General features: G+C 30.3%; 1 protein-coding gene across 3 annotated transcripts in view; it reads left to right on the top strand.

Annotated features, from left to right (window-relative positions):
* The window catches only part of osa (trithorax group protein osa), a 528,215-nt gene that overhangs the window by 479,662 nt on the left and 34,354 nt on the right, over positions 1–14,199 (top strand). For all 3 annotated transcript variants that reach the window (XM_089589257.1, XM_089589255.1, XM_089589256.1), the window contains one exon: positions 10,869–11,158. In XM_089589257.1, coding sequence (XP_089445383.1) covers positions 10,869–11,158 — 290 coding nt within the window. The remainder of the gene's footprint in view (positions 1–10,868; positions 11,159–14,199) is intronic.

Here is a 14,199-nt window from a genome sequence, read left to right on the forward strand (position 1 = left end):
CATATATATATATATATCTTCCTATATTTTATAGTAATCTCGGTAGGGCATTCCACACAACCGCCCCACAGCCCCAAATTTTTATGTGTATGTATTATATTATTTTGTATACGAATGAATAATACCAATACGTGTAAAAATTTAAATTACATTTAGTTTATTATTCATACAAACCGTGAAACTTTCGCATTAAGATGACTTATTTTATGTGTCAACTTATAAGGCCCTATCAAACCACGAACACTTAGGTCTATTCCTATTCTGTTTTAAATCTATGTTTAAATTGGTACAATTGGAACAATTGGTACAACATAATAAATATCTATGGGATGTATTTTCTCCTTTCTTCTTTATGCATTACATTTTTTTCTTTCTCATACATTTCTTCATAACACAACTTCGTGAGTCTGTCTTCCCCCTGGCTAACAACTTTATTCTCATAACTCAATGATCTTTAACCGAAGTCTATCCATAACTTTTTAATACCCGTTTCTTTTGATATCAAATATCTCGGCGTACAAAAGTCTAACTTTAACATCCATCTAGAATAGTCAAATTGCACCTTTTCCAGTTCTTTCCTCTCTTTCCACCCGAAAATCTCTGCCCCGTAGCACATTGTAATTTTGACTAGATAATCATACATAAAACACCTTCTTCTGAAGTCATTTTTACATAACCTTTCCCCTAAACTCCACGTTCTTTTTGACACTATTCTACCTTTTCTTTTTGATTTATTAATATGATCATTATAGTTCCCCTTCCTATTAAAGATAAAACCCAAATATTTAAAAGACTTTACCTCTTCTATTTTTTAATTTCCCCACTTCCATACACTTTTACCCAGTTTTTGCCTACTGTTAAATATAAGCATCTTTGTTTTTGTACAACTTAAAAACAACTTTCTCTTAACCACGAATCCTCTGAGCACACCCATCATATCTAGCATAGCCTCTGTGTTTAATGCGAATAACACTAGGTCATCTGCATATCCTAGTGACCATGTTCTGACCTTATCTATTAATACCCCGCCTACACCCCTTGCCCTAAAATCCTCCTCTAATCCGGCAATATATAAACAGAATAACGCTGGACTCAGCAGACAGCCCTGTCTCAATCCCATCTTAATCCAAAATTCCTCTGATAGTCCTTCTTTACCTCTGATCCTCACTTTTGTTTCCACATAGATCTCCTTCAACCTTTTAATCAGATATTTGCTTACCACCTTTTTTTCCAAAACCTCCCATAAAATCTTTCTGTCCACTGTATCAAACGCCGCTTTGAAATCTACAAACAGTGCGTATAATTTTTCATTTTTAACTTTCGCCCTCTGTACTATATAATCCAACACATAAATATTATCAATCGTGGACCTGGATTTACGGAATCCCGTCTGTCCCTCAGGTAACATATTCTTATCATTTATCTCCGCTTCCAATCTTTTCCTCACTATCTCCGTATATACTTTATAAGCTGCGGGCATTAACGATATCCCTCTATAATTTTTGGATCATCTCTGTCCCCTTTTTTAAACAACGAAATTACTACCCCTGTCCTCCAGTCTTCTGGAAACCCTTCACCTTTCCACACCTTTTTTATAATCGCCATCAGTTAATTCCTAATCATATCCCCCGCAAATAACCAGGCCTCCCCTGGAATTCCATCTATACCCGCTGCCTTTTTCTTTTTCAATCGATTTATTGCTGTGGTGATCTCCCAATCCATAAGCGCCTCTCCCGTAACCTCCTCGTTGTCCATTGCCCCTCTTATCCCCTCTGTTTTAACATCTACCCCTCCCAGAAGATCTCTAAAATGTTCCTTCCAACTTTCTAAACTTATATTTATCTATGGGATGTATTATTGAGTAATAAATTTTGTCCATAGATATAGAAATATCAAAATCATGTTGTCATTATTAGATACATTATTACTTATAATCCCAAACTTCTTTTCAAACTATATTTTCAATATTCAAAATGTTTTCTCTATCGATTTAAACAAAAATTCCATTTTTATTTTTGCATCTCGATAAAGCCACGTATAATTGACCATGAGAAAATAGAGGTTTTTTTTAAGTATAATCCTACATTATCAAAACTTTGACCTTGAGACTTGTTTATAGTCATAGCAAACGCTACAACTAATGGTAATTATTTTCTATATAAAATAAAGGGTAATGATGAAGTATTTCCAGTTTTTATTGTAATTTTAAGAATAAAAACTCTATTACCAATTCTTTCTCCCGTCACTATTTTGCTGTCTATGTAATACTTCAACAATTTAGTAATTCGTAATCGCGTACCGGTACATAATCCGTCTTATATACTAAAATTTTGAATTAACATTACCATTGTCCCTATTTTTAATTTAAGTTCATGAGGTGGCAAGCCTTCACGAATATTGTTTAACATTACTACGGGAAAATTTACATAAATATTATCATCTGATTTATCAACACCTTTATAGGTTGCAGTATCGATGCTGAAATAAGTTTTTGTCTCTCCATTTGATTTACTTAAAATTTTATTGTGTAAAAAAAAATATATTTGTTATGTGAAGTTAGTATTACGTTATAACCAAACCGTTGTTGTAATTATGAAATATTGTAGTACAGACATCATCTGTTATTCAGGATTTAGGAATGTTAAATGTTTCTATGTTCCCTTCTTCAATTCTTAACAATAATTTCGAAAATTCTTTATCACTAGAACGAATAATATTTTGTGGTATCAAAATTTTGAAATGCTTCCATAAAAATGATGATTTAATAGTTTCTTCTATTGTCGTAGTTCTATTACCGTTTTTTATAACTGGAAGGATTTGTCGAAAATCTCCTCCTAATACTATTAATTTATCACCAAAGCAAAGTTTTGTATTACACAAGTCTCTCAACGTACTATCAACGATTCCTAGAGCTTTTTTTAGAATCATAGAAGCCTCGTCCTATGTAATTAAATTAACTTTCCTTAATTTTTTTTTTTTTCAGTTCCAAATTCTAAAAATACACTCTCAATATTATCTAAATCTGAAGGTAAACGGAAAGTTCTATGACTGGTCATACCTTTTGGTAGCAATACAGATGCAATTGCTGTCCAAGCCATTGACAAAATATTTTTACCTCTAGAAAGAAAATAATTAATTAGTGTTTTATGGAAGTAGATTTTTCTGGATCCTCCAGGACCATCTATGAAACATACTTCTTCTTCTTGTTCACAAATAGTTAAAAAAATTTCTGTTGATCTTGATTTAAATTTATGTACACGATATTAAACTTTTTTCTTCTAAACATAACAGAAAGTCTAAAAAAAAACTCTCGACGTACCACAATAATACCTTCTAGATGGTGTGGAAATTTACTGATAAATATAACTTATGCTTAACCATGTAGATCAAAAACTCTTTTTTCTCACAAAATTCTGGGCACCATCCTCTCCCCACTAACAGATAAAATTTAGAGACTCTCCTTTTAAGTTAGAACAGTAGGGGATAGGCGCGTGAAGCGCGCAGAGGGGCGAAGCCCCACGTATGTATATATAGACATGCACACACGTCAATTGATGAATGTTAACCTATTTAGTCACTTTTTTCTGTGTAAATATTCATGAATTGTGCGTTTGGTCACTGAAACAACTGGAATTAAAACATTAAAATTTCAAAATATGTATTACTTTACGAGTTTTTTACTGTTAATACGCTTGGTGTTTTGAAAGCTTTTGAAATTTGCAGACAGACATGGTGCCGCGATGAAAGCATTCCTGATTGGTCCATCAAAAGAGATGTGCAACGCCACACCTTGTATTTTTACATAATGGACAGAAGTTTTTTTCTCTTTCCGTCTCTCTCTCTCTCTCTCTCTCTCTCTCTCTCTATCTATCGCTCTCTTTTGAGGTAATACCGCCACAGAAACAACTAGTCCGGTAGCTGAAGCAATCAATAAGGAACAAATCGGAGATAGCGTCCAAACTTTGCAGATCGCTTCGTATTATGGTCTGTAAACATGGAAAAATAGTTTTGTCCAACCAAACCACGGGCTTCAATTGTTATTAAACAATTAGTAAGAAATTTACCATTTTTTTCTTAGTTTTTCTCATATAACTTTTTTTGTGGCTGTCGGATTGCAAAAATAGCCAAAAATATTTTGTTCGTTATTTAATTATCTACCGATCTGTGTAGGTAAGATCATTGGAAGACTTTTTTTCGCGAAGTTATATTGCAAAGAAGTGCAAAAATCGTCGTTATAAATTGTCATTTTGAAACATCCATAACTTTTCTAATGTTTGATAAAAATGCTTCAAAATTTGGTATTCGATAGCTCTTATAGAGATCTTAAGCCATGCTCAAGGTTTTTCTTGTATTATGAAAAATAACGTAAATAAACTATAATTAATTAAAAAATTTATTTGATTGTCCTGATCGTTAAAATTGAGCTAGATTGAAACTTTAAAATGGATTTTATTCAGAATACAAAGGACTTCAATATTGTGAAAAAAAAAAATTTTTTTTTTTAATTTTTACCCCGATTTTTTACAAAATTTAATTTTGCAGTATTAACAAATTAATATTACTCGATCATTTTTTATTGTGAAAAAGTAGAACTAGTTTCATTTAATAGTGTATATTTTTACACAAATTTACAAAAAAAAATTTTTACGATACGATGTTTTTAACTATAGTTATGACCAATTTAGTAATTTTTGCAATTGTTTAATTTCTATCGGTTTTTTCGATTTGGAAAAAATATTATAGTATCTACATAGCATCTGTTGTTGTAATATATGACTTACAGATTTTTTAAAAAATAATTGACAGTTAGAAAAAATTACTTATTTATACAGTTTTACGTGCGATAACGGCCTGTGTACGGCGGATTGCATGTTTCAGGCGTCGACGCATGTGAACGATAATTTTCTTTTTGAACGTATTTGAGAATCCCTACCTCTCAATTTTACTGCGTACGAATAGAGAACAATGGAATCCATTGCTCAGCCGTGTGTAAATACTGTGAAGGTAAAAATTGTGCTAACATGGAAGACAGAGTAGTGTCTCTTAGTGAAGATGAAGATAATAACGACATATACAGTATTCAGAACGTAGAGCATGAGCAATTCAAATCCAGATGAGTGAATTAGTATTAGAAGACGATTCTGATGACATCTTGTTCGCCGAAATAGAAGATGACACCGAGAGTGATAGTGATCACATACCAGTGACAAAAAAACGTAAAATATAAGAAATAGTATTTTATAAAAAATTTATGCAACAAATATCATGTACATCGTATTTTCTTGCATTCACATAATAAATTTTGTATAAAAATGTATGTTTATGTATTTTTAGTTATTACAAAACAATAATAAAAGTAAAAGATCAAATAATATGATTTTTCGAACTGGTATGGAAACGCCTGAAACATGCAATCCGCCGTACACAGGCCGTTATCGCACGTAAAACTGTATAAATAAGTAATTTTTTCTAACTGTCAATTATTTTTTAAAAAATCTGTAAGTCATATATTACAACAACAGATGCTATGTAGATACTATAATATTTTTTCCAAATCGAAAAAACCGATAGAAATTAAACTATTGCAAAAATTACTAAATTGGTCATAACTATAGTTAAAAACATCGTATCGTAAAAATTTTTTTTTGTAAATTTGTGTTAAAATATACACTATTAAATGGAACTAGTTCTACTTTTTTACAATAAAAAATGATCGAGTAATGTTAATTTGTTAATACTGCAAAATTAAATTTTGTAAAAAATCGGGGTAAAAATTGAAAAAAAAAACTTTTTTTTTCACAATATTGAAGTCCTTTGTATTCTGGATAAAATCCATATTAAAGTTTCAATCTAGCTCAATTTTAACGATCAGGACAATCAAATGAATTTTTTAAATAATTATAGTTTATTTACGTTATTTTCCATGATACAAGAAAAGCCTTAAGCATGGCTTAAGATCTCTATAAGAGCTATCGAATACCAAATTTTGAAGCATTTTCATTTAACATTATAAAAGTTATGGATGTTTCAAAATGACAATTTATAACGACGATTTTTGCACTTTTTTGCAATATAACTTCGCGAAAAAAAGTCTTCTAATGATCTAGCCTACACAGATCGGTAGATAATTAAATAACGAACAAAATATCTTTGGCTATTTTTGCAATCCGACAGCCACAAAAAAAGTTATATGAGAAAAACTAAGAAAAAAAATGGTAAATTTTTACTAATTGTTTAATAACAATTGAAGCCCGTGGTTTGGTTGGACAAAACTATTTTTCCATGTTTACAGACCATAATACGAAGCGATCTGCAAAGTTTGGACGCTATCTCCGATTTGTTCCTTATTGGCTCTTTTTTGATGCTTCAGCTACCGGACTAAACTGGGAGTGCCACATCATCGGTGAAAGCAAATGGATCTACGTCGCGGAAGTCTTTCTTGGTGTCCTTTAAATCAATATAATCACGTGATATCATTATCAAAGCTAAAACACTGTAGAGGAAAAATTGAGTATGTAGCTCTATTTCCGGATTCCACACTAGATTCGACACTAAATTTGTTTGAGTTTTTGCCCCCATGCGTAGATAAGCTTCTTTTAAGAATTAATAATGTAGCGAAGAACAAGGGTCATAAGTATGTTTGGGTGCGACAGGACTAAATCTTTGTACCTAGGAATCATGGAGAAGACAGGATATAGATAGGATGTGAAGCACATCTCGATAGTCTAAGGTGACTCCGTTGGCTGGCCTTGAAGTTCCATGCCTTGGAAGATAGATTGTGTGGCTCCCTTGATTAACTCAAACTTCGTTGATGCACACATAGATGAAACCGTTAGAATTTAACGTATGCTGAATGTTTTTTTTTGGTATCTGAGTTCTGGATTATTTTAAAAGAGGTTGATACTAATAAAAAAAACACGTGAATAATTTTGTATCATAGGCAATAGAGAAAATAGAGTATCAGAAGATGAATGAAGAAAGTGAAAACAAATTTTAATGGTAAATGAGGTACAAAAGTAAAAAATGGTCTATCACAATAAGGGGGATTGGGAAGGAAAAAATAAAAGAGCGGAGCAAATCCATACTACCATAAATCGAAGCTGATTCAAAATGGGAGAGGAAAAAAAAGAAAAATGGCCAATTCAAAATCAAATTTGAAGACATTATGGAAGAAAGATCACGAAGTGTAGAAAAAGAAAAAAAACATGTACACGAAAGATGAGATTTCTTAACTCAAAATATCTATGAAGCAGCAAAAATCTAGGTCTGAAAAAAAAGAAGTAGAAAATACAGGGCAGATAAATTATTAAGGAAAAAAGTACGGTGAACAAAGAAAAATTGTATGAAAATCTTTTGAGAAATGGTTCAAGTCAAAAATCAGGATGGATAAAAATAATTACAAAAAAAAAAGAAAAATATAAAGCATTGAAAAGGACACGAGCAGAGAGCCAAGAAACAGAGTAGCAGGAGTCTTAAACGCAGAATTATCAGTATTACAAATAATTAATGTACCTTAAAGAATGAAAAACTAATAGCTGATGAGAAAGATAGTTAAGTTGTAGAATTTTTCAAAAAACTATCATTAGATTGGAAAGTAAAATTAACATGAATCATACATGAAATATTTAGTCAAACTGAAATTGCAAAAAGTTAGGAAACAGCAAAAATGAGTCCTATATATTAAGCTGGAGGTGACAGAGATATTTATAATTATACGTTGTTTGCGCTACTTAATAAAATATACAAATTACTAACCAATATTATTGAAGAAAGAATCAGAAATTGGGCCGATGAAAAAGAAAAAATCAAAGAAAGCCAAGCCAATCGAGTAAAATAATAAAAACTAGAACATCCGTGGATATATGAGGTAGCTAGAGAAAGAATTTTAAAAGAATGAGTCAAAGAAATTGATAAATTGGAACATATTGTAGAGGAGAACAAAGCAGTTTTGAGAACTAGAAATTTATTACAGGAAAAAAAGGCTTAAATAAAATATTCTACTACAGAGTTTAAAGATCTTTTAAAATTAACTACGTAACAAAAAGACAACGACTATAACAATATAATAATTTGATAAAAGGAACCAAGAAATTGGAGATAAAGAAAAAAATTTAAATATAACGATTGATAGGAATGAATGTACATAGTAATAGGTTAAATAAAAGCAAAAACGAAAAAGGCAAAAAAGGGTGCAATAAAAATGTATGATTCCCTTTGTTTGAATGGAGCAAGAAAAAAAATGTCAGTGGGATGTCGAGAAAAAATATGTATTGAATAGACAAATTACAAAAACTGTATTAGAAAAGATAAAATTGATTTGTAGTGAAACCAAATAAATAAATAAACATACTCTAGATTTCATTCAACTTCTACCACTAATCAACCATATACAAATACCTATACACACTCACGCAAGAAAACTTATGAGGTAATCGTAGCTGAAGAGAAGGCGATCGTAGCATACCCTTTTAAGACGCACCAGTCCAAGTAGTTAAGATTTTTTTCGTCAGGATACTGCATCGCAATGATTACTAAATCAAGAACAATATTTAGAGTTTTTATCAATAACTGTGAAATATGGAAAATTTAGTACATAGCAATTAAACCACTCAGTAACAAAATCCATAAAGAGTATGACGAAACATTGGCTAACAACTTTGTTGAAGCCATTTTAAAATAGGTCCTCTTTTAACTAAAGACGCTAGTTTGCAAAAACTAAGAAATATTTCGACACTCAAATAAAGTAATACATCGTAAGCTACTGGAGGAACATTTTTTTTAATCTACAGCTTTTAATATGCATATGAGCTGGAGTTGCAAATTATTTTAATAAACCACAAAAAATCATGGCTGAACTGACTCATGTATAGCATGGCTTTTTTGGTCTTGGAAGTGTGCACTATGTTTAAAACTTTTTCTTGTATGATTTGTTGTTTTTTTCTTGTCAGAGAGAAAAATCTATTTTTTGTACTTTGTACTTTACTGTTTTATTAGCACGCATTTCTTAGATCAACATCACATTTATAATTTAACATATGATTACGATTATGTCCACGATGACCGTAAAAAGATAGGTAAGTAAGTTAAGTTAGAAGTCTTTTTTTATGTCTTCTAAGTGAAAAGAAAAGAAATCTGGTTCGATCGAAAAATATTTCTATTTCTAGTTCTTTTTGCAGGCTACAAGTAACAGTGGGATAAAACATTATATTAAAAAATACATTTAATAACTATCATTGACAGAACTCGTTCATTGATTTAAAGAGTTTATTAGTTTAAACCTGGAATTTTTAATTCTAATTCTTAATAGTTAAGACCTTACATCTATAAATTTAAAAACTTTTAACTCATATCCTAAACACGGGTGATCTATTAATCTTGACCACTGAACCTTTTAATTTAAACACTCTAACACCATAAAGTAAAATCCTATAAGTATGTAACTATGTAACTCTAAGATTGTAAGTTCTGAAATAATAAATAATTGTAAGTAAAAATTTTGAGATTCAACAATTTTAAGCCAAAAATAAAAAGAACGAAAGCTGTAAGTCTGTAGCTGCAATCTTACTATGAGGCATAAAATCTCATAACACGAGACATGTAGGCTGAAAGCATTTGTGAGTGATCGTTGAGAATAAGTCTACAATTTTGTGGTTTCACTCTTCGTGATATATTTGTTATTATTTCACCGTTACTTGCACTATAAACTACTTGGCCTCGTGAGCTACTTTATAAATTAAAAAGGCAATAAACAAGTATTAAAGTATTAAAAGTATCGGTATCTTATTACTTTAGACAAAAATTTATCATTAATAAAAAATTTTTTTTTAATCATGCACTACATTAAAGGCACCATTGTGTTTAAACTATTAAAGACTGAGTGATGAAACTATAGTTGTTATCAGCGCAATCAAATTTGACTTTTGTCGTTGTATCCTCACTTTATTTCGGGAGTCAGCACTACTTTATTTTCTTTTGGTAGTATACATATGTTTTTACATATCACTACTTGCAAGTAGCTTTTGTAATATTCAATGTGTATTTTAATCTAGTTTTATGTAATACTATGTTTTATTTAACAAGATTGTTTTATTCTTTTAATCGTGCTTCAAGATCTAGTGCCCTACTCCTAGTTACTTATTGATAATGTCTTCAAACTTAAGCTGGTAATACGTATAACTCATTACCTCACACTTCAATTGACATGCTTGTCATAATTCAGAACTTGAAAAATTACATTTTTTTTTATTCGTACTCTAGTTATTAACCTTGGAGTCAGTATGAGAATCGTGATTATAAAAAAATTTTCTATAATTTCAGATGTGATTTTTCAAATTTCTTGGTAAAATAAATTAATATGGTTTGGTTTTTTGTTGTATCTACGACTCTTTTCAGCTTTTCCCATATCAGAGACACAGTCGTGTGCCGCGCACTCAGAACTGTTTGACTGAACATAGCGGAAGGGGTAGTAGTGGGGGTAGATGTCCAGACACTTTTAGTGACACTACTCAACGCACACCCCACCTATTATCAAGTTTCATGGAAAGATATATTCCAATAAACCATCTAAACTCGCTTTACCAACCTTTTTACAGCTGGCGGTGACTTTTACCCGATGAGATGGCCAGGTGTCGGCTTTTTTCGAAAAGAAAGCCCCTCGAGGTCTAGACACTACCAAAAAAGTCGACTATCAAAAATACAATAATATACTAAAACTTTTTTATGCTAAAACAAAAAAGAAGTTTGATTAATAAACGTCTAATTTATGACTAGATTTCTTAAAACTAATATAATTTTTTAAAAATATTTTTATGATCCAAGATTAAATTTTTTTTCCATTTTGTTTGTAACTAACTGGTTAATGTTTCTAGGTTGGCCGGCAAATACAAGTCAGTATGGTAACACTAACGTAGTGCGAATGACGTATTCCAATCAACAATTACAACCTTCTCAACATCAACAAACGCAACCAACTCAAATATCAGTTTCTGCATCGATTTCATCGACGACAAGTTCAAATAATAATCATCAATGGAATAATCAACAAAATCCTAGGACTAATTCGCAAACATCTGTAAATACACTGTTGCATACGTCCTCTCCTTGGGACCAGAGATACAACCAAACGTCGTCTATTTATGCCTCGTCTGGGTCCAGTCAGGTATTTATCTTTGTGTATGTATATGTGTATGTATGTGTGTATATAACTTGTATACTTATATCAAATTGCATATTATATACAATCCACTAATTTATCATTTAAATGCCAAGAACTTGATCACTATAAGGTTAGTAGAATATTTAGATATGTAGTTAAGTATTTAATGTTGCCAAATTGTAAAGCAATTTTTTGGATTTAAAGTTTTCATGATTAAAAAAAAATTCATCATCCAAGGTAAAGTAGGGTATATTCGGACAGTTTTTATAAGAAAAAATTAATTTTATTTGTCTACGACAAAGACTCACATTCTTAAAACAAAAAATCGTTTTTTACTATTAAACAACCTTTATTTGTATTGATAAAAAAAATTTTTTTAAATTACTTCCACTCAAAAATAACTAAATAATCAACTTTAAGACTTAACGTCGTTTGCGAATGAAGTCGGACACCTATGATGAGGACCCATAAGAAAGGATGGTGTAGTCGGACACAGGAGAGCATTACTTAAATAGTAATGTTAATCAAATAGATATATTACTCTGATCAGGTTATGTACGCTTGAAAGATAGTTATGCTGTTTTTAACTTGATTAATTCAATGACTATCGCACGATATCATTGCAAAAATTACGTATCGTGACCACAACTAATGCAGTTTAAGTACTTGCAAACCTTTCGGACCCGCACATTATGTATTCTTAGTGTGTCAGACTACTGCCTAATATAAATTTCAATGTTATACAATGGAGTCTAATCTTGGACGGTCCAGAAATTTAAATAAGGAAGAGTGACGTACCAAATCATTTATTTATTTGATAATACCGGAGCTTCGCACTAAAAATTTCGATCATTTATTTTTATATGGATCTGCCTCATGATTTCAAATATATTTTTGTCTACTGTTACTTACCGAAATGATTATGGGTTAAAATAAATTTCACAGCTGTTCAGCTGTCCCCTTTAATTTCTAAGTGTCCGGATTCACCCTCTTTTACCTTTAAAAAATTTTTAGATATTTTGAGTAGTTGCCTACATTTGATTAGTATTTAAAAATTTTTTTGTGGTTTTAAACTAGACAAGTAGATAGCCTTAAAAAAAAAAAAAAAAAGATTGTTTTTTTAAGCACGCTTTTTTTGTAAAAATCAGAAAAAATTAGTTCAAACGCTTGAAAAATACTCCTAACCAGCAATAAAATTTATGTGCCACTAAATTTATAATATAAAATAAATGTTAAATTTCTAAGTTGACGTGACCTTTATCTTCATGACTTGTGTTATAAGTCATCATTTAGTTAAATTTCTACGAAACTGTAAAGATTTTTTTTTGCAGGGCCAGACATGGTTTTAACCACAAGGCCTTAGTAAAGCTACTAAACTATACTATACTTATTAAACTCGGAAATATGTAATTCTAAAAGAACATAATTTTAACTACTTGTAAGTTATAAAAATTGTTACAAGTAATGTAACTAACTATAGTGCTATCATTATTTCTTATACTACCTTCGTTTTTGACGTTAACGATTTGCAACATTCATTTCATGATATGCTCTTAACATCTACTCGTTTTTTTTCTATTGCTAACGATCATAATAGTTTTGGTGATTTTTCGGCTGCTCTGATACTTTCCTTCGATGTTACATTATGTGATCTACACATTGTCTGCTCTCGAGTACTGTCTTCACTGACATCCTATCTCCATGAGTGTTTTCTTATAACCTTTAATTTAGAATATTTAAATTTTATAAAAAAATATGTACAAAATAAAAAGTTATTACAAGATATTTGGTCTATTAAACTAGATATATAATCTTAATATAATTAGATGTAAAATGAAAAATAAAATATAAAACTCAGTCGTTAGTAAAAGCCCCGTATCACAAAAAATAATAAATAATAATAATTTTGTTACAAAAGTAAAATTAAACGAAATATGTTTTAATTAATATCTTATAAACTTATAAATAAATAAATTAATATTAACAAACCATATTTAAAAATACATTTTAACACAAATTCTTCGTTCATTGTGTGAATTTAATAGAAATGAATTCGAATTGAAAGTGTTACTAATAATAAAAAGATTAATTTTAAAAATCATACATTTAAGTATAAGTTACTTAAAAATAAATATGGTTATGATAAGAACTAAAATAATAAATAATTATGGTCTTAGAGGGCATACAAGCAAAGCCCACGGGGTGAAGCCTTTATTGTAGTATACTAGTAATATACATATATATATGTAAAGAAAGTAGGCTTTCTTCATTTGAATCGGCCGCGCTTTATACACTACGCACGTCTCCTTCAATTAACTCTCCTTCAACTAACTCTAGGATGATCAGCAAATTTTGAGAGACTGAACAGATCAGAAAAATACGTTGGAAAAACTACAGTAATGGAGAGAGATAATTCTAAGGATTTATAATAAAAGCAATTATTAGATAGATTTCGTTAAGAGTGTTAAACGAGTGAATTAAAGAAGTGATAATAATAAACTTCAATTGTCGTTTTTTTATTTACAGGTAACTTTGTAATTATTATAAATAGCCCTTGTAAATAGTAATAAACTAAACTTTATTTACAGAGAAACAAATTTGTTCGTTATTATTGAGGAAAGATTTAACACCCTTATAAAACGACAATTTTGGTGAAACATGAAACTACAATTTAACTTTAAAGTCGTAGTTTCTCCGACCGATACTAAATCAAGTGTGATAGCTATAATATCAATCAAAACAGAGGATGGGAAAGTGTATGTATTACCAGAGGATGTTATGAATGTTAGTGCACATAAAGAGTTACTAAAAGAAAACACATATAGTAAAATAAAAGCAAATTTGAAGAGAAGAAATGACAAAATCAGTGCATGGTTTATATTAACAGATAATCTTAAAAAAATATATATAGATGAAGCAGGAAACTTACAATTTGAAGATAGAATTTTGCAGGAGATAGATTGTGAAAAAACCAGTGATATAGACAATACAAGTTTAACCAAAATATTAGAAAAATTAGTAGAAGCTTCTCAGAAAAAAGGAGA

The sequence above is a fragment of the Copidosoma floridanum genome, unplaced genomic scaffold (assembly GCF_036245765.1).
Source record: "Copidosoma floridanum isolate Cflo_tuat_1 unplaced genomic scaffold, Cflo_Japanese_pri ptg000008l, whole genome shotgun sequence".
Taxonomy (NCBI): Eukaryota; Metazoa; Arthropoda; class Insecta; order Hymenoptera; family Encyrtidae; genus Copidosoma; species Copidosoma floridanum.